The sequence below is a fragment of the Hyla sarda genome, unplaced genomic scaffold, assembly GCF_029499605.1.
Source record: "Hyla sarda isolate aHylSar1 unplaced genomic scaffold, aHylSar1.hap1 scaffold_66, whole genome shotgun sequence".
Lineage (NCBI taxonomy): Eukaryota > Metazoa > Chordata > Amphibia > Anura > Hylidae > Hyla > Hyla sarda.
Window position 1 is genome coordinate 568,992 of NW_026610675.1, and position 23,453 is coordinate 592,444.

The 23,453-nt window shown below is 51.3% G+C and overlaps 1 protein-coding gene across 1 annotated transcript; it reads right to left on the bottom strand.

Moving 5' to 3' along the window:
* Positions 1-1,698: 1,698 nt before the first annotated feature.
* Positions 1,699-23,398, bottom strand: COPB1 (COPI coat complex subunit beta 1). Its single transcript, XM_056554289.1, has 22 exons — positions 23,245-23,398; positions 22,636-22,787; positions 19,989-20,218; positions 19,721-19,890; positions 17,383-17,497; positions 14,800-14,892; positions 14,568-14,705; positions 13,782-13,901; positions 13,477-13,584; positions 13,253-13,399; positions 13,005-13,150; positions 10,879-10,975; positions 10,632-10,792; positions 9,788-9,908; positions 8,708-8,935; positions 8,444-8,623; positions 6,955-7,099; positions 3,880-3,999; positions 3,626-3,771; positions 3,453-3,542; positions 2,042-2,197; positions 1,699-1,955 (listed from the first exon to the last, which is right to left on the bottom strand). The coding sequence occupies exons 2-22, from the start codon at positions 22,724-22,726 to the stop codon at positions 1,896-1,898; spliced, it is 2,862 nt and encodes a 953-aa protein (XP_056410264.1). The 5' UTR covers positions 22,727-22,787; positions 23,245-23,398; the 3' UTR covers positions 1,699-1,895.
* Positions 23,399-23,453: the final 55 nt, after the last annotated feature.

The window sequence follows — 23,453 nt, forward strand, 5'->3', positions numbered from 1 at the left end:
GTTACCGTATTTCCTAAAAGTATCTGGAGGTTTCACAAGACAGAATCCGCTCTGTATAATGTTCCCGTCATGGGCGTCGCTCTCCGTTTCCTGTACTTTCTCAATGATCTTGCGTAAACTTTACATTTACATGATGGATGTGACAAGTCAGAATCTGCACCGAACGCAACGTGCTGTTACATCATGTCTTATCCTCCACAGCTGCACTCACTATTCTGCTGTTACATCATGTATTATCCTCCAGAGCAGCACTCACTATTCTGCTGTTACATCATGTCTTATCCTCCACAGCTGCACTCACTATTCTGCTGTTACATCATGTATTATCCTCCAGAGCAGCACTCACTATTCTGCTGTTACATCATGTCTTATCCTCCAGAGCTGCACTCACTATACTGCTGTTACATCATGTCAACCTCCAGAGCTGCACTCACTATTCTGCTGTTACATCATGTCTTATCCTCCAGAGCTGCACTCACTATTCTGCTGTGACATCACGTCTTCTCCTCCAGAGCTGCACTCGCTATTCTACAACGCCGCCCATCCCCCCGAGCATCCTAACCCAACGCCGCCCATCCCCCCGAGCATCCTAACCCAACGCCGCCCATCCCCCCGAGCATCCTAACCCAACGCCGCCCATCCCCCCGAGCATCCTAACCCAACGCCGCCCATCCCCCCGAGCATCCTAACCCAACGCCGCCCATCCCCCCGAGCATCCTAACCCAACGCCGCCCATCCCCCCGAGCATCCTAACCCAACGCCGCCCATCCCCCCGGGCATCCTAACCCAACGCCGCCCATCCCCCCGAGCATCCTAACCCAACGCCGCCCATCCCCCCGAGCATCCTAACCCAACGCCGCCCATCACCCTGAGCATACTAACCCAACACCGCCCATCTCCCCGAGCATCATAACCCAACGCCGCCCATCTCCCTGAGCACACCCTCCCCACAGTGACACATGATGGCGGGGGATTAACACCCGGAGCGCACATCCCCTCAGCCTTCTATAGGCGCCAAGTTAGAACTGGTTATGACCTAGTGTGCAGGGGATTTTATGGTCCCGGCGGAGAAAACACTGTTGCCCCCTAGTGGCAAGGGCCTATTCCCATGATGCCGTGTCCTCAAATAAATCTATGAGAAAGCTTTGTTTGTACCTAAAATTGTTAATGTAACAAACCCTCTGCTGTGAGAACTATTAGATCAGTAAGTTCTCCCCTAAGAATATAAACAAGAATATTCTTGAATCCCTGATGAAGTTAAAAAGGTAAATGAGAAACCCGTAGAATGTATAAATGCACCAGGACTAGGGCGCTGTTCAGAGGACTAACCCCATGTACACCATTTTATAGAAGTGTTTCCTGAATAGGGTGCCTCCAGCTGTTGCAAAACTACAACTCAGCATGCCCGGACAGCCAACGGCTGTCCGGGCATGCTGGGAGTTGTAGTTTTGCAACAGCTGGAGGGACACTAGTTGGCAAACCGTTTTCTTTTAGAGAGACATTGCCACTTGTGCTTGTTATGCGCTTGTCTGCGGACAACCAATATGGCCGCCATTAGACCCGCAGGTTTCCTTGGTCACTAAGTCAAAGTAAGCATCGCCAGGGGACCAAAGGGGCCATCGTAACCCTGGCTGCCTAAATATCCCAGAAACGTAACGGCGCTGCAGAAAACGACGGAAAAAATCCACCGCGCCGGAATAATCAAAAGAGGCGTTTATTGACGACCAATCACTTTACGGCTTCATGTCAGGTGACAGGACAGAAGAAATAAGAAATGTTCTATAAATGTCACCGATTGGCAGGATCCCGGGGTCAGAGGTCAGCGATCCTGCAGATCCTAGGCTCTACGTGACACACGCAGGAGGGAGGGGCCAGAGACAGGGGGAGGGGCTTCTCTATACAGTCGACTTCTTCTGAGACAGGTTGATCTTGTCCCCAAGGCTGAGCGCCATTCCCTGCAGGAGAAAACACCAGACATTACTAGACGCTGCCAGACACCCGGAACGTCCTGCACAGCTCAGCCACTGGGGGGCGCTCTTACCTGGCTCTTGGCCCTGATCCGTATGTGTCCAGTGACCGGAGCGTCGGGGCCCAGGTGGATCGGCTTCTCAATGCTGACGTTGGCGAGAGCGTCCTCACCGAATATGGAGCGAGCGTAGAGATTGGCCGCCATGAAACCGCAGTAACCGGAGAGCGCCTGAAGAGGAAAGAACGCAGGATCAGTAATGTATGTACCCAGTGACCTCACCAGCAGAATAGTGAGTACAGCTCTGGGGTATAATACAGGATATAACTCAGGATCAGTACAGGATAAGTAATGTAATGTATGTACACAGTGACCTCACCAGCAGAATAGTGAGTACAGCTCTGGAGTATAATACAGGATATAACTCAGGATCAGTACAGGATAAGTAATGTAATGTATATACACAGTGATCTCACCAGCAGAATAGTGAGTACAGCTCTGGGGTATAATACAGGATATAACTCAGGATCAGTACAGGATAAGTAATGTAATGTATGTACACAGTGACCTCACCAGCAGAATAGTGAGTACAGCTCTGGAGTATAATACAGGATATAACTCAGGATCAGTACAGGATAAGTAATGTAATGTATGTACACAGTGACCTCACCAGCAGAATAGTGAGTACAGCTCTGGAGGATAATACAGGATATAACTCAGGTTCAGTACAGGATAAGTAATGTAATGTATGTACACAGTGACCTCACCAGCAGAATAGTGAGTACAGCTCTGGGGTATAATACAGGATATAACTCAGGATCAGTACAGGATAAGTAATGTAATGTATGTACACAGTGACCTCACCAGCAGAATAGTGAGTACGGCTCTGGAGTATAATACAGGATATAACTCAGGATCAGTACAGGATAAGTAATGTAATGTATGTACACAGTGACCTCACCAGCAGAATAGTGAGTACAGCTCTGGAGTATAATACAGGATATAACTCAGGATCAGTACAGGATAAGTAATGTTATGTATGTACACAGTGACCTCACCAGCAGAATAGTGAGTACAGCTCTGGGGTATAATACAGGATATAACTCAGGATCAGTACAGGATAAGTAATGTAATGTATGTACACAGTGACCTCACCAGCAGAATAGTGAGTACAGCTCTGGAGTATAATACAGGATATAACTCAGGATCAGTACAGGATAAGTAATGTAATGTATGTACACAGTAACCTCACAAGCAGAATAGTGAGTACAGCTCTGGGGTATAATACAGGATATAACTCAGGATCAGTACAGGATAAGTAATGTAATGTATGTACACAGTGACCTCACCTGCAGAATAGTGAGTACAGGATCAGTGTGTGGTTACATGTCTTGTTTGTGTTTTTCTTTCACCCCTGGTGCACACATGTGGAGTAGCACTCGCCCCGCCCCGCCCCCCCCCTCACTCGCCCCCCCCCCCCACTCACCTTCTCCGGGGTCAGACACTTCATGTTCGTTGACTTCAGGATGTGCTGCAGATACTCGTTCAGGTCGATGATGTTGGTGTTGACGGTCACCTGGATGGACACAGATCGTTATCTCAGTGATTGGCGCCTCTTCCCTCCGATCCCTATAATTTACCGTTCCCGCAGGCGCTCACCTTGTTCTCCCACTCAAACTCCGCCCACATCTGCCTGAACTCCGTGTCGGTGCAGCCGGCGGGCTGGATATAATCCATGATGTCGATGTGGATGTCGCTGAGGACCACGCAGTTCCTGTCACTCGCTGCACCGGACACGTCATACACTGCGCAGATATAAAGGACGCGATCAGCGGCACAAGGACTACACCACATCCCCATACACCGCAGCCTCTCAGTGGAGCCCCCTGTGGTCACTCATCCTCAGGACTCACCAATGTTTCCGAATATAATCCCGTTCTCTGTGGAGGCGACTTTCACGTTTGCTTTGATGTTGGCGAAGTCGTGCGGAGCGAGGGTGAGGGGCGACGGCTTCTCTACAAGCTTCAGATCCCCTGAGAAGAAGAAGAAATCAGAGTCATGAGGACAACGGGCGACTCATATAAAAGTATAGGAAAAATGCTGCTGTGTACGGGCGCCGCTGATCTCCCATAAGATATAAATCAGCGAACTCAGACTAAGTAACGTAAACTGCAACGTCAGTACACTGCTGCCACCTGCTGTCTACACTGAGGTACTACACCTCCTGTCATCTGCACCAAGTATTGTGAACCACCGCCCCCCGCTGTCCACCCCCAGAGGATACAACCACCGCCCCCCGCTGTCCACCCCCAGAGACTACAACCACCGCCCCCCGCTGTCCACCCCCAGAGGCCACGACCACCGCCCCCCGCTGTCCACCCCCAGAGGATACAACCACCGCCCCCCGCTGTCCACCCCCAGAGGATACAACCACCGCCCCCCGCTGTCCACCCCCAGAGGATACAACCACCGCCCCCCGCTGTCCACCCCCAGAGACTACAACCACCGCCCCCCGCTGTCCACCCCCAGAGACTACAACCACCGCCCCCCGCTGTCCACCCCCAGAGGATACAACCACCGCCCCCCGCTGTCCACCCCCAGAGGATACAACCACCGCCCCCCGCTGTCCACCCCCAGAGGATACAACCACCGCCCCCCGCTGTCCACCCCCAGAGGATACAACCACCGCCCCCCGCTGTCCACCCCCAGAGGATACAACCACCGCCCCCCGCTGTCCACCCCCAGAGAATACAACCACCGCCCCCCGCTGTCCACCCCCAGAGGATACAACCACCGCCCCCCCCCCCACCCCCAGAGGATACAACCACCGCCCCCCGCTGTCCACCCCCAGAGAATACAACCACCGCCCCCCGCTGTCCACCCCCAGAGGATACAACCACCGCCCCCCGCTGTCCACCCCCAGAGAATACAACCACCGCCCCCCGCTGTCCACCCCCAGAGAATACAACCACCGCCCCCCGCTGTCCACCCCCAGAGAATACAACCACCGCCCCCCGCTGTCCACCCCCAGAGGATACAACCACCGCCCCCCGCTGTCCACCCCCAGAGGATACAACCACCGCCCCCCGCTGTCCACCCCCAGAGGATACAACCACCGCCCCCCGCTGTCCACCCCCCAGAGGATACAACCACCGCCCCCCGCTGTCCACCCCCAGAGGATACAACCACCGCCCCCCGCTGTCTACCCCCAGAGGATACAACCACCGCCCCCCGCTGTCCACCCCCAGAGACCACAACCACCGCCCCCCGCTGTCCACCCCCAGAGACCACAACCACCGCCCCCCGCTGTCCACCCCCAGAGAATACAACCACCGCCCCCCGCTGTCCACCCCCAGAGAATACAACCACCGCCCCCCGCTGTCCACCCCCAGAGGATACAACCACCGCCCCCCGCTGTCCACCCCCAGAGGATACAACCACCGCCCCCCGCCGTCCACCCCCAGAGGCTACAACCACCGCCCCCCGCTGTCCACCCCCAGAGGATACAACCACCGCCCCCCGCTGTCCACCCCCAGAGGCTACAACCACCGCCCCCCGCTGTCCACCCCCAGAGGCCACAACCACCGCCCCCCGCTGTCCACCCCCAGAGACCACAACCACCACCCCCAGAGACCACAACCACCGCCCCCCGCTGTCCACCCCCAGAGAATACAACCACCGCCCCCCGCTGTCCACCCCCAGAGAATACAACCACCGCCCCCCGCTGTCCACCCCCAGAGAATACAACCACCGCCCCCCGCTGTCCACCCCCAGAGAATACAACCACCGCCCCCCGCTGTCCACCCCCAGAGAATACAACCACCGCCCCCCGCTGTCCACCCCCAGAGAATACAACCACCGCCCCCCGCTGTCCACCCCCAGAGGATACAACCACCGCCCCCCGCTGTCCACCCCCAGAGAATACAACCACCGCCCCCCGCTGTCCACCCCCAGAGAATACAACCACCGCCCCCCGCTGTCCACCCCCAGAGAATACAACCACCGCCCCCCGCTGTCCACCCCCAGAGGATACAACCACCGCCCCCCGCTGTCCACCCCCAGAGACCACAACCCACCGCCCCCCGCTGTCCACCCCCCAGAGACCACAACCACCGCCCCCCGCTGTCCACCCCCTGAGACCACAACCACCGCCCCCCGCTGTCCACCCCCAGAGGATACAACCACCGCCCCCCGCTGTCCACCCCCCAGAGGATACAACCACCGCCCCCCGCTGTCCACCCCCAGAGAATACAACCACCGCCCCCCGCTGTCCACCCCCAGAGGATACAACCACCGCCCCCCGCTGTCCACCCCCAGAGGATACAACCACCGCCCCCCGCTGTCCACCCCCAGAGGATACAACCACCGCCCCCCGCTGTCCACCCCCAGAGAATACAACCACCGCCCCCCGCTGTCCACCCCCAGAGGCCACAACCACCGCCCCCCGCTGTCCACCCCCAGAGGATACAACCACCGCCCCCCGCTGTCCACCCCCAGAGGATACAACCACCGCCCCCCGCTGTCCACCCCCAGAGGATACAACCACCGCCCCCCGCTGTCCACCCCCAGAGAATACAACCACCGCCCCCCGCCGTCCACCCCCAGAGGATACAACCACCGCCCCCCGCCGTCCACCCCCAGAGGATACAACCACCGCCCCCCGCCGTCCACCCCCAGAGACCACAGCCACCGCCCCCCGCCGTCCACCCCCAGAGACCACAACCACCGCCCCCCGCTGTCCACCCCCAGAGGCTACAACCACCGCCCCCCGCTGTCCACCCCCAGAGACTACAACCACCGCCCCCCGCTGTCCACCCCCAGAGGATACAACCACCGCCCCCCGCTGTCCACCCCCAGAGACTACACCCACCGCCCCCCGCTGTCCAGGCATACTGGGGGTTGTAGTTTTGCAGCAGCTGGAGGCACACTATTTGAAAAACACTGTTATAGAAGGAAATATCAGATACGGATGTTCAGCCCGTTCTCACCTAGTGTGGCGAGCTCCAGGGTGCAGTTCTGCAGGGTGTCACTGGTCTGATTGACGACTAACACATCCAGAACGATGTCATACTGATTCACATGGACGTAAGCCTCCGCATACACCGGATCCGAGAAACCCGTCAGCTGCGTCACCTGCACCGGAGAAACATAATGACATGTGATCACAGCCCCGCCCCCTGTATGACATCACTGATATAATATAATAGTAATATAATGACATGTGATCACAGCCCCGCCCCCTGTATGACATCACTGATATAATATAATAGTAATATAATGACATGTGATCACATCCCCGCCTCCCTGTATGACATCACTGATATAATATAATAGTAATATAATGACATGTGATCACAGCCCCTCCCCCTGTATGACATCACTGATATAATATAATGGTAATATAATGACATGTGATCAGAGCCCCGCCCCCTGTATGACATCACTGATATAATATAATAGTAATATAATGACATGTGATCAGAGCCCCGCCCCCTGTATCACATCACTGATATAATATAATAGTAATATAATGACATGGGATCACAGCCCCACCCCCTGTATGACATCACTGATATAATATAATAGTAATAGAATGACATGTGATCACAGCCCCGCCCCCTGTATCACATCACTGATATAATAGTAATATAATGACATGTGATCACAGCCCCGCCCCCTGTATGACATCACTGCTATAATAGTAATATAATGACGTGATCACAGCCCCGCCCCCTGTATGACATCACTGCTATAATAGTAATATAATGACGTGATCACAGCCCCGCCCCCTGTATGACATCACTGATATAATATAATATAATGACATGTGATCAGAGCCCCGCCCCCTGGATGACATCACTGATATAATATAATAGTGATATAATGACATGTGATCACAGCCCCGCCCCCTGGATGACATCACTGATATAATAGTAATATAATGACATGTGATCACAGACCCGCCCCCTGGATGACATCACTGATATAATATAATAGTAATATAATGACGTGATCACAGCCCCGCCCCCTGTATGACATCACTGATATAATAGTAATATAATGACACGTGATCACAGCCCCGCCCCCTGTATGATATCCCTGATATAATATCATAGTAATATAATGACGTGATCACAGCCCCGCCCCCTGTATGACATCACTGATATAATATGATGACGTGATCACAGCCCCACCCCCTGTATGAGATCACTGATATAATATAATAGTAATGTAATGACATGTGATCACAGCCCCGCCCCCTGTATGACATCACTGATATAATATAATAGTAATATAATGACATGTGATCACAGCCCCGCCCCCTGGATGACATCACTGATATGATAGTAATATAATGACATGTGATCACAGCCCCGCCCCCTGTATGACATCACTGATATGATAGTAATATAATGACATGTGATCACAGCCCCGCCCCCTGGATGACATCACTGATGACATGGGCTCCGTTGTTACCTTGTTCAGTTTAGATGCCAGCGGATCGGCCGCCTCCTTCCTCTGTGTGGTCCCCATAGCGGCGAGCAGACTCAGCTGGAACTGATCCTCCTTGGACGCCATCTCGCTCTTGGCGGTCAGCTGCATGAAGGAGATGTGGTCGTCGGCCTGAACCGTCACGTTCCGTTTCTCGGATTCCTTCTACTCGTGGTAAAATAAACAACAGGTGAGTATACAGGTTCTGGGGCAGATCCTGACGGGCAGTGGACGGGCAGGGGTTGTCACCTTCTGGGACAGCTTCTCCTCCTCCAGCTTGGCGGACAGCATGTGGGACAGGGACAGGCGGCACTCCTTGTTGAAGATCTCGTTCATCAGCGGCGAGCATTCCGACAGAACCTTCAGACAGAGCGAGATCCGGTCCACGTCGTCGTCCGTGATCGGCTTCTTGGGTAGAGAGGACTTACCCAGGTGCAGAATGGTCGCCATGAGGAGCATGGACTCCGCCACGAAGGACTGAAGAGCAAGAGAGAGAGAGAACACATTGATAGGACCTTACTGGGCATCCGGCCGGGCCTAAGACAGTCAAACTGCACAATCTAAAGCAACATTTCCACCCAGGGTGCCTCCAGCTGTTGCAAAACTACAACTCTTAGCATACCCGGACTGCAAGAGGCTTTGTACAGGAGCCTCATAGCTTCACCCTAGGACCTTATTGGGCTTCTGGCCAGGCCTAGGACAAAGTCTAACTACAGAATCTAAAATAGTCTTTCCTAATTTGTGTGCCTCCAGCTGTTGCAAAACTACAACTCCCAGCATGCCTGGACAGCCAAAGGCTTTGTACAGGAGCCCCCATAGCTTTATCCTAGGACCTCATTGGGCATCTGGCCAGGCCTAGGACAAAGTCAAACTGCACAACACAAAGCAGTCTTCCCCAATCAGGGAGCCTCCAGCTGTTGCAAGATTACAACTCCCAGCATGCCCAGACAGCCAAAGGCTTTGTAAAGGAGCCCTACAGCTTCATCATAAGACCTTATGACAAAGTCAAACTGCACAACCTAAAGTAGTGTTTCCCAATCAGTGTGCCTCCAGCTGTTGCAAAACTACAACTCCCAGCATGCCCACACTGCCAAAGGCTTTGTAAAGGAGCCCCATAACTTCATCATAAGACCTTATGACAAAGTCAAACTGCACAACCTAAAGTAGTGTTTCCCAGTGTGCCTCCAGCTGTTGTAAAACTACAACTCCCAGCATGCCCGGACAGCCGAAGGCTGTCCGGGCATGCTGGGAGTTGTAGTTTTGCAACAGCTGGAGGCAAGCCGGAGAGAAAGACCCCTGCGTAGGACTTTATCAGAATCTCACACTTACATTTTGTTTCTTCTTATCCTGAACCAAAGCCACGTAGCGCAGCGCGATCTTTGTCAGGGTGGTGGCGAGAGAAGCGGCGACGTAGAAATCTCCGTCCAGCAGAAATCCCCGGAGAGGCGGCCTGAGGCGAGAGACCGGGCGCAGGATTATTATACGTATATAATACGCGCGTGTGAGCTCAGGCTTACCAACTGTTTCCAATAACGCCCAGCAGAATTAAGAGTGCAGCTCTGCAGGCTGTAACTTAACTACCGTATTTTTCGCCGTATAAGACGCACTTTTTCAAAAGTAAATAGAAGTAAATATAAAATAAATAATACAATTTTAGAAATAATAGAAGGAAATTAAAAATATAAATAAGTAAATAGAAAAATAAATAAAATAAAAGTAAACAATAGAAGTAAAAATAAATAATCAAAGTAAATAAATATTAAAGAATAAAATAGAAGTAAATAAATATAAATACAATTTAATAGAAGTAAATAAAAATAAAATATAAATAAATAAAAGTAAAAAGAAAAGGTATATTCTATTTTTTTATTTTATTTTTATTTATGTACTTCTATTATTTATTTATATTTTAAGTAAATACCATAATAGAAGTAAATTCATAATAAATAAAAGTAAATATAAAAATAGAAATAAATAATAGAAGTAAATAAAATAAATAATAGAAGTAAATAAGAGTAAATAAATAGAAGTAAATTAATATGAATATAATAAAAGTAAAAGTAAATAAAAGTAAAAAATAGAATATAAATAAAAGTAAATTAATATGAATAAATAAGTAAATAAAAAAATAAATAATAGAAGTAAATAATATAAATGGGTTATCTGCGCGGACCTCTCCTCCTCCTTCTTGGTGGTCCGGGAGCTGCTGAGCGCGCTCTGGGTGGCGTACGTGCCCATCTCGGTCACCAGTTTCTGGGTGGGGCCGACCGTCACCTCCTCCTCCGCCTTAGTTTCCCCGGATTCCTTCTTTATCTCAGTCTCTACGATGGGGACCTAGAGGAGACCGGAGAAGGAATGAATGACGACTATCACCACCATCATCCTTCCTGTAAGGATCCGTCCTCCTCCCCCGCACTCACCTCCCCCAGGGACCGTCTCACTTCCGTCATCACGCTCTGGATGTCGTCTTTCGTGCTGCAATATTCGCCCAGAATCCACAGCGCTCCGCGGTAAATCCTACAAGACAAGAGGACGAATCACAACCCCCATCATGTACTCCTCCTCGCCCTATAAAACCCAGAACTTTCTTATTTTTCCATCTACAGAGCCATATAATAGCTTGTTTTTGGCCCGACTAATTTTACTTTATTTACTTTCTGATGACACCCTTCATTTTATAACCTGAGAATAAATACTAAAGAATTAAAAATATATTGAAAAAATAATAATAATAATAATTGTGGGGGGGACTTTACTTATATCCAGTGTAAGTTACGGTAAAACTACTGTATTATCTGTACTTTGCAGGTCTGATCGGTATTATAATTATTATATAATATCTTTGTTTTCATTTTATTACTTTAAATAAAAATATATAAACAAAATATTTATATATTCTAGATATGTATATAGACATGTATATAAATATATATTTTTTTATTACTAAAATAACACAAGCTTTATAAATTTGGGTATCACTGTATTGGTAAAATATATAAATATGCTTAAAGGGGTATTCCAGGAAAAAAAAATTTTTTTTATACATATCAACTGGCTCCAGAAAGTTAAACAGATTTGTAAATTACTTCTATTAAAAAAATCTTAATCCTTTCAGTACTTATGAGCTTATGAAGTTAAGGTTGTTCTTTTCTGTCTAAATCCTCTCTGATGACACCTGTCTCGGGAAATGCCCAGTTTAGAAGCAAATCCCCATAGCAAACCTCTTCTAAACTGGGAGTTTCCCGATTGGATTTAGACAGAAAAGAACACCCTTAACTTCAGAAGCTCATAAGTACTGAAAGGATTAAGATTTTTTTAATCGAAGTAATTTACAAATCTGTTTAACTTTCCGGAGCCAGTTGATATATATATCAAAAAGTTCTTTCCTGGAATACCCCTTTAATTATCGCCCTCTTCTGACTCCTGTATTATCTACAGACTCCTATCTGGGGCTTGTTCTTTGCTTATACTTTCTATCAACAATGTTCATTTTACCATAATATATACTGTCAAACTTTAAAAAATGATGGAGTTAAATTTATAGCTAAAAAAAAAAAACAAAAAAAAAAAAACTTTGTTTGCAAATTACATTAAAGCCGACACGTTTTTAACGCATTTCATGGAGTCCAAACGCTGACTCTAGTCGGCTCATTTTTACCCCGTACAGTGACCCCTCGACCTACGATGGCCCCGAATTAAGATCATTTCCACATACGATGCTTTTGTATATTGGGGCCATCGCATAAACTGCTATCCTCCAGCGCAGACTGCTTCACCTGCCCCCGTATAGCCGTTTACGGTGCCCCATGAGCTCCGCTGACGATCACTTACCTGTCCTCGGGGCTCCGGCGCGTCCTCTTCGGGATCCCCTGCATAGTCGGCGCTCTCCATAGTCGTCATCACGTCGCTGCGCACGCTGTCCCGTCATCCAATAGGAGCGCCGCGTGTAACAAGGTGATGGTGGCGACGGAGAGCGAGGATGCAGGAGAAGCAGAGGCCTTGCCGGAGCGAAGGGGACACCCCGGGGACGCGGCGACAGCGATGGACGGCGACATCCCGGGCAGCGGGGACAGGTGAGTATAACTTCCTCTAACAGCGGTCTTCAACCTGCGGACCTCCAGATGTTGCAAAACTACAACTCCCAGCATGCCCGGACAGCCGTTGGCTGTCCGGGCATGCTGGTTGTTGTAGTTTTGCAACATCTGGAGGTCCGCAGGTTGTAGACCACTGTCCTATACTTTACATTGCACGGATCCCTCAACATGCGATGGTTTCAACAAATGATGGTCCATTTGGAACGGATTACCATCGTATGTTGAGGGATCACTGTATATAGTTTTCCCACCAGTCCTAAAACCGCGGTTTGAGGTCCGGTTAGAGAACCGTATAAGGGGCAAAAATGATCCTCCATGAATGGAGGTGGCGGTCACACTGCAGTGCCGGTCCGGAGATCATCGGACCCCCCGTGATCAGACATTGTTATCTCCTTTGGATACAGGATAACATGTACAGGGGTGGAGTGCCCCTTTAGGATTTATTCTCTTACTTCACAGATTTTATAGCGTGGAAAACTTCCAGCATCTTTTCCACAATCAGCGTCCTCAGGTTGTCGAACCTCTGAACCGCTTCTCGCACGAACTCCATGACATCGGCGGCGGCGGCCTCATTGCTGTCACTCAGGAACTCCATGAGCTGTGGGGGGAGGGGGCACATATATAAACGGCGTCCAATACTTCAGACTGTGGATTAATGGAATTTCCCTATAGTACCAGTACTAGAGGGCGGGGGACGTACCACGGGGATGACGTTGGCGGCCATGTCTGGGAAGCGGACGCTGCAGGAGTGCAGGGTGCGGACCAGGAGCTGCCGGTACTTGTCGGTGTCCTCGTGTTCCGTCACGTTGTTGGTCTTTATCACTTCCTTCTTCAGTACAATCACCAGCTGCCACAACAGGACGGAGCGTCAGCGGCTGACCCCCGCACAACAACCGAACCTGCCCCCACAGACAGTGTTCTTACCTCCTCCACGTTTCTTGAAGACACCAAGTCCAGGGCCAGCTGCAGTGTTTTCTTGCGCACCTCGAGGTCAGGGGTCCCGAGGACCCTCAGAACGTCCATGACCAGGTCCTGAAGAACAGGAGGAGCAGAACTGATTATCACTGTCAAGATCTCTGCTTGCTGTGTGTGAATGTTAACCTCTAATACACATTGATGACTTTTCACATCCACTGCCAGCAAGCAGAGGTCTTAGAAAATGGTGAAGGGAACTGAAATATATTAGAAAGTAAGAGAAGTTATGGAATGACAAGGCTGAGGGGGCCCACCTGCAGGACGCGCTCATGGGACGGGTGGTCTTTGAGTTCGACCAGGCGATCCAGAACGATCAGCTTCACGTTGTTGTCGCTCTCCTTAATGATCAGATCGATGTAGCACTGAGCCGCCGCCTGGAGCGGAGAGAGGACATGAGGGGCGGATGAGACATTATGGGAGAAGCCAGGCTGAAAATCTGGGCTGCTAGACCCCCGCAACACAACTCTGCTTACAGGACCCCCTACAGCCCCAACCCTACTTACAGACAACACCCGCACCCCTGCCTACAGTCTCCCCCTCCAACACCCCCACCGCTGCCTACAGTGCCCCCCCCTCAACACCCCCACCTACAGTGCCCCCCTCCCCCCAACACCCCCATCGCTTCTTACAGCCCCCCCCAACACCCCCACCTCTTCTTACAGCCCCCCCCCAACACCCCCACCTCTTCTTACAGTCCCCCCCCAACGCTGCCTACAGCCCCCCCCATACACTCCCACCCCTGCTTACAGTCCGTCCCCCCAAACACCCCCACTCCTGCTTACAGCCCCCCAACCTCTACTTACAGTTCCCCCACATACACCCCCACCCCTGCTTACAGTCCATCCCCACCCCCCCAAAACCCCCACCCCTGCTTACAACACCCCCAGCTACAGTCCACACACCCCCACCTCTTCTTACAGTCCCCCCTAACCCCCCCCCTGCTTACAGGCCCCCCAATCTCCGCTTGCTGTGTTTCAGACATTTAGCCCCTCTTAACCCTCACTCCGATCCTTTGTACTATGGACCCCCTTAGCAGTTACCTTGATGGCGGTGGGCGCACTGGACAGGGTGACGAGGGTCCCGGCTGCCTCATACTTCACGGCCGGGCTGGATGACTGCAGCAGGTTGAAGATGCAGCGGATGAAGCGCGCTCTCTCGGAGGGGTTGGCGTGACACACCTGGCGGACACAGACATGGGGTTATGGGAGAAGCCTGAAATATTTTGGGTATCGGCCCTTTAGGGGACGGTCCCGTTCTGCGGTCACCGCGCACCTTGTATATGAGCTCCACGATCACCAGCTGCAGGATGTCCCCGAAGGTGTGAACCTGATCGATGCAGGTGCTGAGATAATCCAGAGCGCGGTCCTAGGGAGAGACACAGAGAATGACCCCCAAGTGATGTCACCGCGCCAAACCTCCAGACACAGAATGACCCCCAAGTGATGTCACCGCGCCAAACCTCCAGACACAGAATGACCCCCAAGTGATGTCACCGCGCCAAACCTCCAGACAGAATGACTCCCCAACCACACAACAAACCCCTCAGTGATGTCACTGCGCCAATCCTCCAGACACAGAGAATGACCCCCAAGTGATGTCACCGCGCCAAACCTCCAGACACAGAATGACCCCCAAGTGATGTCACCGCACCAAACCTCCAGACACAGAATGACTCCCCAACCACACAACAAACCCCTCAGTGATGTCACCGCGCCAAACCTCCAGACACAGAGAATGACCCCCAAGTGATGTCACCGCACCAAACCTCCAGACACAGAGAATGACCCCCAAGTGATGTCACCGCACCAAACCTCCAGACACAGAATGACTCCCCAACCACACAACAAACCCCTCAGTGATGTCACCGCGCCAAACCTCCACAGAGAATGACCCCCAAGTGATGTCACCGCACCAAACCTCCAGACACAGAATGACTCCTCAACCACACAACAAACCCCTCAGTGATGTCACCGCGCCAAACCTCCAGACAGAGAATGACCCCCAACCACACAAACCCCAGCGCTGTCACCGCACCAAACCTCCAGACACAGAGAATGACCCCCCAACCACACAACAAACCCCTCAGTGATGTCACCGCACCAAACCTCCAGACACAGAGAATGACCCCCCAACCACACAACAAACCCCTCAGTGATGTCACCGCGCCAAACCTCCAGACAGAGAGAGAATGACCCCCAACCACACAAACCCCAGCGCTGTCACCGCACCAAACCTCCAGACACAGAATGACCCCCAAGTGATGTCACCGCACCAAACCTCCAGACACAGAATGACTCCCCAACCACACAACAAACCCCTCAGTAATGTCACCGCGCCAAACCTCCAGACACAGAGAATGACCCCCAAGTGATGTCACCGCACCAAACCGCCAAACACAGAGAATGACCCCCCAACCACACAAACTCCTCAGTGATGTCACCGCGCCAAATCTCCAGACACAGAGAATGACCCCAAAGTGATGTCACCGCGCCAAACCTCCAGACACATAGAATGACCCCCAACCACACAACAAACCCCTCAGTGATCTCACCGCGCCAAACCTCCAGACAGAGAGAGAATGACCCCCAACCACACAAACCCCAGCGCTGTCACCGCGCCAAACCTCCAGACAGAATGACTCCCCAACCACACAACAAACCCCTCAGTGATGTCACTGCGCCAATCCTCCAGACACAGAGAATGACCCCCAAGTGATGTCACCGCGCCAAACCTCCAGACACAGAGAATGACCCCCAAGTGATGTCACCGCGCCAAACCTCCAGACACAGAGAATGACCCCCAAGTGATGTCACCGCGCCAAACCTCCAGACACAGAATGACTCCCCAACCACACAACAAACCCCTCAAGTGATGTCACCGCGCCAAACCTCCAGACACAGAGAATGACCCCCAAGTGATGTCACCGCACCAAACCTCCAGATACAGAATGACTCCTCAACCACACAACAAACCCCTCAGTGATGTCACCGCGCCAAACCTCCAGACAGAGAGAGAATGACCCCCAACCACACAAACCCCAGCGCTGTCACCGCACCAAACCTCCAGACACAGAATGACCCCCAAGTGATGTCACCGCACCAAACCTCCAGACACAGAGAATGACCCCCAAGTGATGTCACCGCACCAAACCTCCAGACACAGAATGACCCGCAAGTGATGTCACCGCGCCAAACCTCCAGACAGAATGACTCCCCAACCACACAACAAACCCCTCAGTAATGTCACCGCGCCAAACCTCCAGACACAGAGAATGACCCCCAAGTGATGTCACCGCGCCAAACCTCCAGACACAGAGAATGACCCCCAAGTGATGTCACCGCGCCAAACCTCCAGACACAGAGAATGACCCCCAAGTGATGTCACCGCACCAAACCTCCAGACACAGAATGACTCCTCAACCACACAACAAACCCCTCAGTAATGTCACCGCGCCAAACCTCCAGACACAGAGAATGACCCCCAAGTGATGTCACCGCACCAAACCGCCAAACACAGAGAATGACCCCCCAACCACACAAACTCCTCAGTGATGTCACCGCGCCAAATCTCCAGACACAGAGAGAATGACCCCAAAGTGATGTCACCGCGCCAAACCTCCAGACACAGAGAATGACCTGCAAGTGATGTCACCGCACCAAACCGCCAAACACAGAGAATGACCCCCAACCACACAAACTCCTCAGTGATGTCACCGCGCCAAACCTCCAGACAGAGAGAGAGAATGACCCCCAACTGTACAACAAACCCCTCAGTGATCTCACTGCGCCAATTCTATTTTACGTGTATCCGAGCGTCACGTGGGGATTGCGGTCTGCACAGATTCTCCCCGTGTACCTGGTCGGCGTGGATCAGCATCATGAAGGCGTTCCTCTTACAGCTGGCGTCCTTCTCGTTCACCAGGAAGTCGTGGATCAGCTCCGGGGCGTCCGGGATGAGATGCTCAAAGTTTCTACAGAAAAAACGAATGGATACGATAAAGCGACAAATCTCCAGCTGTGCAACAACACAACAGTGAGTAGAATTCGTAAACATGTTACAGTATAAAAATTTCCGACTATTTCAAATTTACGCCAAGTGGGTGTGGCCTCCCAGTGCCCCAAACTTATTATAAATTTATTCCAGTTTCCTGCAATTTTAATTTGTTTATTGTAATTTACGCTAATCTATTTGTTAGAATCTACGCTATTTTATTTATTACAATTTACGCTATTTTATTACAATTTTCTCCATATGGGCGTGGCCTTCCAGTGCCCCAAATTTATTACAATTTTATTTATTCCAATTTATGCTATTTTATTTATTACCATTTGCACAATTTTAATTTACTACAATTTATGTTACTATTACAATTTACTCAATTTGATTCATTGCAATTTATGCCAAGTGGGTGTGGCCTCCCAGTGTCCCAAATTTATTGCAATTTTATTTATTACAATTTACAAAATTTTATTACAATTTACACAATTTTATTTATTATTACAATTTACGCTATTGTATTTATTACAATTCACGGAATTTGATTTATTACGTTTTTCGCTAGAGTAACTTATTGAGCAAATCTTCACTATCCCGGCGTGGCGCAGAGGACGGCAGCTTTATTATAAAGTGCGCGCCTATTATTAAATCATGCAAACAGGAAGCGGCAGGATATGTTTGCATGATTTAATTGACTTTCCCTATAAACTCACAGCAGAGGGTTTGTTACAATGTATCAGTGCAGATTGGTAAATATTTTAAGCTGCTGTTAAGTTTATGGAAGATTATTGTATAGACCAGTGTTTCCCAACCTAGATGCCTCCCCCTGTTGCAAAACTACAACTCCCAGCATGCCCGGACAGCCAACGGCTGTCCGGGCATGCTGGGAGTTGTAGTTTTGCAACAGGGGGAGGCATCTAGGTTGGGAAACACTGCCTCATTCCTACATGTATTCTGCAGGGGGGCACTTGTCCGACCTTCTCTCCTCTGACATCCACAGTAAACAGATTTGAGAGGCCATCGTACACATAAATCAGTGTTTCCCAACCAGTGTGCCTCCAGCTGTTGCAAACCTGCAACTTCTAGCATGCCAAGACAGCCAAAGGCCTGTTTGCCTCCTCCAGAGGATCCACTGAAACTTAAATTAAAACTCCCCTCCCATCTCGGCAGCCTTTGGCTGGGCAGGCATGCTGGAAGTTGTCTCTAGGATGGTTTTTCCCAACCAGTGTGCCTCCAGCTGTTGCAAAACTACAACTCCCAGCATGCCCAGACAGCCATAATTCCATATTCCCAGGACTGACTCCGCCCTTTCAGTCGCTCCTCCTACTGACCCCAATATCCAGGGACTGACTCTGCTCTCATTAGCTCCTCCTATTGGCCACTAATCCCACAGTTGTGAAACCACATTGTGATCCATAAGTGCAGGTCCTCCACTCCAACGTAGGTGCACAACTGCACTTTGGGTTGAGCACCTTGTATCATCTCAGATCACATCAATCTAAGTGTTAATCCCAGTAATGCCTCCCTCTTAGTAGCTCCTCCTACTGACCCCATAACTCCACCCTCATTAGCTCTTTGAGTTGACCCCATTATGCTGAGACTGACTCCTCCAACTAATTAGCTCCTCCTACTGACCCCAAAACACAGGAACTGACTCCTGGCTCTAATTCGCTTCTCCTTCTGACCCTATAACCCAGGGACTGGACCCTAATTATCTCCTCCCACTGGCCCTTAATCACAGGGACTGACTCACTAGCTCCTCCTACTGAGCTTATTACCCAGGGACTGACTCCACCCTCACTAGCTCCTCCCACTAACACTATAACCCAGGGACTGACTCCACCCTCCTTATCACCTTCCGCTGACCCTATAACCCAGAGACTGACTGCCCCCTCATTAGCTCCTCCCACTGACCCTATAACCCAGGGACTGACTCCACCCTCCTTATCTCCTCCCACTGACCCTATAACCCAGGGACTGACTCCACCCTCACTAGCTCCTCCCACTAACACTATAACCCAGGGACTGACTCCACCCTCCTTATCACCTTCCGCTGACCCTATAACCCAGAGACTGACTGCCCCCTCATTAGCTCCTCCCACTGACCCTTAATCACAGGGACTGACTCCTCCCACTGACCCTATAACCCAGAGGCATGCAAGCAGCTTTGATGATACAATAATAAAGTTTCAGTGACCTGTAGATGGTGTATATGGCGAGCACGGCGTTCCTACGCACGTAGCTGTGGCGGTGCTCCAGGCAGGCTCGTATGGCGGGCATCAGGGGCTCCAGGAGCTCCGCCTCCTTCAGCTTACACAGGAAGCGCAGGGTGGACCCCCGGATGAACTCGTTGGGGTGCTGGAGATCCTGGTGGAGGAAACAATTTGGTAAATGACTGGATTAGAAGCAGCGCGGCCGTCATACTGGCCTGTGTCCCGCCCCCCCAGGGATCACATGACGCTGACCTTCCTGTAGGCGTCGCACACCAGGATCATCTCCTGCAGCAGCTTCCCGTCCGGTGTTGTCTTGGGGACGATCTCCCAGAAGACGAGCAGCAGTTTCTTGATGGTGTGATCCTGCAGCGGCAGCACGAAGCGGATGATGGTCATCAGGAGGCCCGGAAGCTTCTCCCCGTTCAGGATCATGATGATCACTTTCTTCAGAGCCTCCGTCTTGGATTTCACATCTCCCTTCTCTACAGAAGAAACAAGAGCGCAACTCAGTACGTTCAGGAAAGGGGGAGGAGTCAGGAGAACAAGGTAACAGCATGACTCCGCCCACAGCCAGAGAACTCTTATCAGAAACAATCTGCTGACAATCTGCTTCCATACTGACCCCATTATTCAGGGACTGACTCCGCCTCCTCATTAGCTCCTCCTACTGACCCTATAACCCAAGGACTGACTCCACCCTCTCAGAAGCTCCATCTATTAACCCCATTATCCAAGGACTGACTCTCCCCCTCAGCACCTCCTCCTATTAAGCCCATTATCAGGTACTGACTGCGCCTGCTTAGCAGCTCCTCCTCCTGACTCCATTACCTAGGAATTGACTCCACCCTCATTAGCTTCTCCCACTGACCCCCTTACATAGGGACTGACTCTGTCCTCTCATTAACTCTTTCTGTTGGCTCCTCCTATTGGCCCCAAATCCCAAAGACCGACTCTGCCCCCATTCGCTCCTCCTACTGACCCTAAAATCCAGGGGCTGTCTTTGCACTCCGCAGCTCCCCTTATTGACCCCATAATCCAGAGCCTGACTCCACCCTCTCAGCAGCTCCTCCTCCTGATCCCCATTATCCAGAGCCTGACTCCACCCTCTCAGCAGCTCTTCCTCCTGATCCCCATTATCCAGAGCCTGACTCCACCCTCTCAGTAGCTCCTCCTCCTGATCCCCATTATCCAGAGCCTGACTCCACCCTCAGTAGCTCCTCCTCCTGATCCCCATTATCCAGAACCTGACTCCACCCTCTCAGTAGCTCCTCCTCCTGATCCCCATTATCCAGAGCCTGACTCCACCCTCAGTAGCTCCTCCTCCTGATCCCCATTATCCAGAGCCTGACTCCACCCTCTCAGCAGCTCTTCCTCCTGATCCCCATTATCCAGAGCCTGACTCCACCCTCAGTAGCTCCTCCTCCTGATCCCCATTATCCAGAGCCTGACTCCACCCTCTCAGTAGCTCCTCCTCCTGATCACCATTATCTAGCAACTGACTCCACCCTCTCAGTAGCTCCTCCCCCTGATCCCCATTATCCAGAGCCTGACTCCACCCTCAGTACCTCCTCCTCCTGATCACCATTATCTAGCAACTGACTCCACCCTCTCAGTAGCTCCTCCCCCTGATCCCCATTATCCAGAGCCTGACTCCACCCTCTCCTCCTAATAACTCCATTGTACAGGGAATGACTCCACCCTCTCAGTAGCTCCTCCCCTGATCCCCATTATCCAGAGCCTGACTCCACCCTCTCCTCCTAATAACTCCATTGTACAGGGAATGACTCCACCCTCTCAGTAGCTCCTCCCCCTGATCCCCATTATCCAGAGCCTGACTCCACCCTCTCCTCCTAATAACTCCATTGTCCAGGGACTGACTCCATCCTCGCAGTACGGACGTGTTAAAGTGTAAACCTCAATATATATTTTTTCGTATTTTATTACAGCGCAGCCCTGAGCACAACCGTCCCGTGCATAAATTAAATGCCTTAAAATTTTGCGCTGTAAATATCTCATATGAGCGTCCGGTCCCAGCAAATAAGCCCCCCCCGGAGATTTCCTGCCAACCGTACAAGCACGAGACCCGTTGCCGCTATGTGCTGGTACCGTTACCATGGATACAGAGTGGGAAGCCCCGGCTCATATCGCGTTTTAACATTAGCTGGGACCGGGTGAGGAGATATATACTGCGCAAATTCATAAAGCGTTGCATTTACACAAATCACGGATGTGCTCAGTGCGGCCCCATAAGGAAAAAATAATTACTCATTTAGCCAGTGCGCCTCCAGTTTTTGCAAAACTACAATTCCCAGCATGCCCAAACAACATACACTCATACACATACTGTGCATCTGATCCCTTGCCTGACATTATCCCCTCTGACCAAAGTGGCGAGGTCATTGTGCCTCCAGCTGTTGCAAAACTACAACTCCCAGCATGCCCGAACAGCCAACGGCTGTCCGGGCATGATGGGAGTTGTAGTTTTGCAACAGCTGGAGGCACCCTGCTTGAGAAACACTAATCTAATGCATACGCTCATCATTTAATACGTGCATGCTGGGAGTTATAGCTTTGCTACAGCTGGAGGCACTCTGCTTGGGAAGCACTAATCTAATGCATACCCTTATCTTTTAATAAGTGCATGCTGAGAGTTGTAGTTTTGCAACAGCAGCCAAATATGTCACATACCTATCTTTTCCTATTCCTGCACATACTCCTACATGTATTATGCAGAGGGGCACTTGCCCGACCCTTTTCTCCTCTGACATCCATCATATCCAGTGTGCCTCCAGCTGTTGGTAAACTACAACTCCCAGCATGCCCGGATAGCTGAAGGCCGATGGGAAGTTTCCTGTGGTCTGCACTAAATATGATGTAAATCGTGTGAGTGGCGCCTTACCCAGGTCCGCCTTCAGCGTGATCTCCGACGGCGGCTCCGAGTCCATGGGGACGTTGATCAGGGTGTAGCACACGTTCTCTGCGGCCGTCATGGCTCCGGCGCGGTGACGCTGATCAGGTATATGGGAAAAAACTTTCCAGCAGGTTCTGGCCCTGGGAGAACAAGAATAAAATGGTAAGAGACGCGACATTTACTCAATATCAGCTCCTCAGCGCCCCCAAAAGGAGCCGCAGAGGCCGCCAGGTTCCATAAACGCCTCGTTCCGCCATTCCTCATATTAACGATCGCACGCCACCATAGCAACAGCAAAAAATAAATTAAAAGGGGAGGGGCTTGTGACCGACATTACACAACTTTAAGCGATGGGGGATCGTAACAGGTGGGTAAATTTGCGCAACTGGTCAGGGCAGATACGTAAACATGAGGAAATAACTGAACGAAGGTGGCGAACGGAGGAATAACGAAGAGAGGTGACCGCCATAGTGACAGCTACAACAACCAGAACATACAGGAAGATGGAGGTCAGTGACAGCTCCACCAGGGGGTGAGGAGGGTGCCCCCTGCAGGGGAGGGTGAGAAGGCCCCCGGGACAGTCCGGGATAACGTTACCTGCTCCGGACCCGGCGATCAGCAGCTCGGTCTCTCGGTGACGTGGAAGAGCAGAGGCCACATCAAGACTACGGAAGCCGGGAAGCACCGCCCCCTGCAGAGCGCAAACCGGAAGCGTACGTCGCCCTGCGTAATCATCTTCGCGGAACGCGACGTACCACATGTAATCAATACCCATGGAACGCAACGTACCGGAAGTATTCATCCCC

What these genes read in the sequence shown, in the direction of transcription:
- COPB1 (XM_056554289.1), bottom strand. Translation starts at nt 22,726, where the DNA reads ATGACGGCCGCAGAGAACGTGTGCTACACCCTGATCAACGTCCCCATG. An exon ending in GTGCGCCCACCGCCATCAAG is followed by an intron (nt 13,902 to 14,567) that starts GTAACTGCTAAG and finishes TCTCCGCTCCAG; the next exon opens with GCGGCGGCTCAGTGCTACAT. An exon ending in AGGAGAAGCTGTCCCAGAAG is followed by an intron (nt 8,624 to 8,707) that starts GTGACAACCCCT and finishes TACCACGAGTAG; the next exon opens with AAGGAATCCGAGAAACGGAA.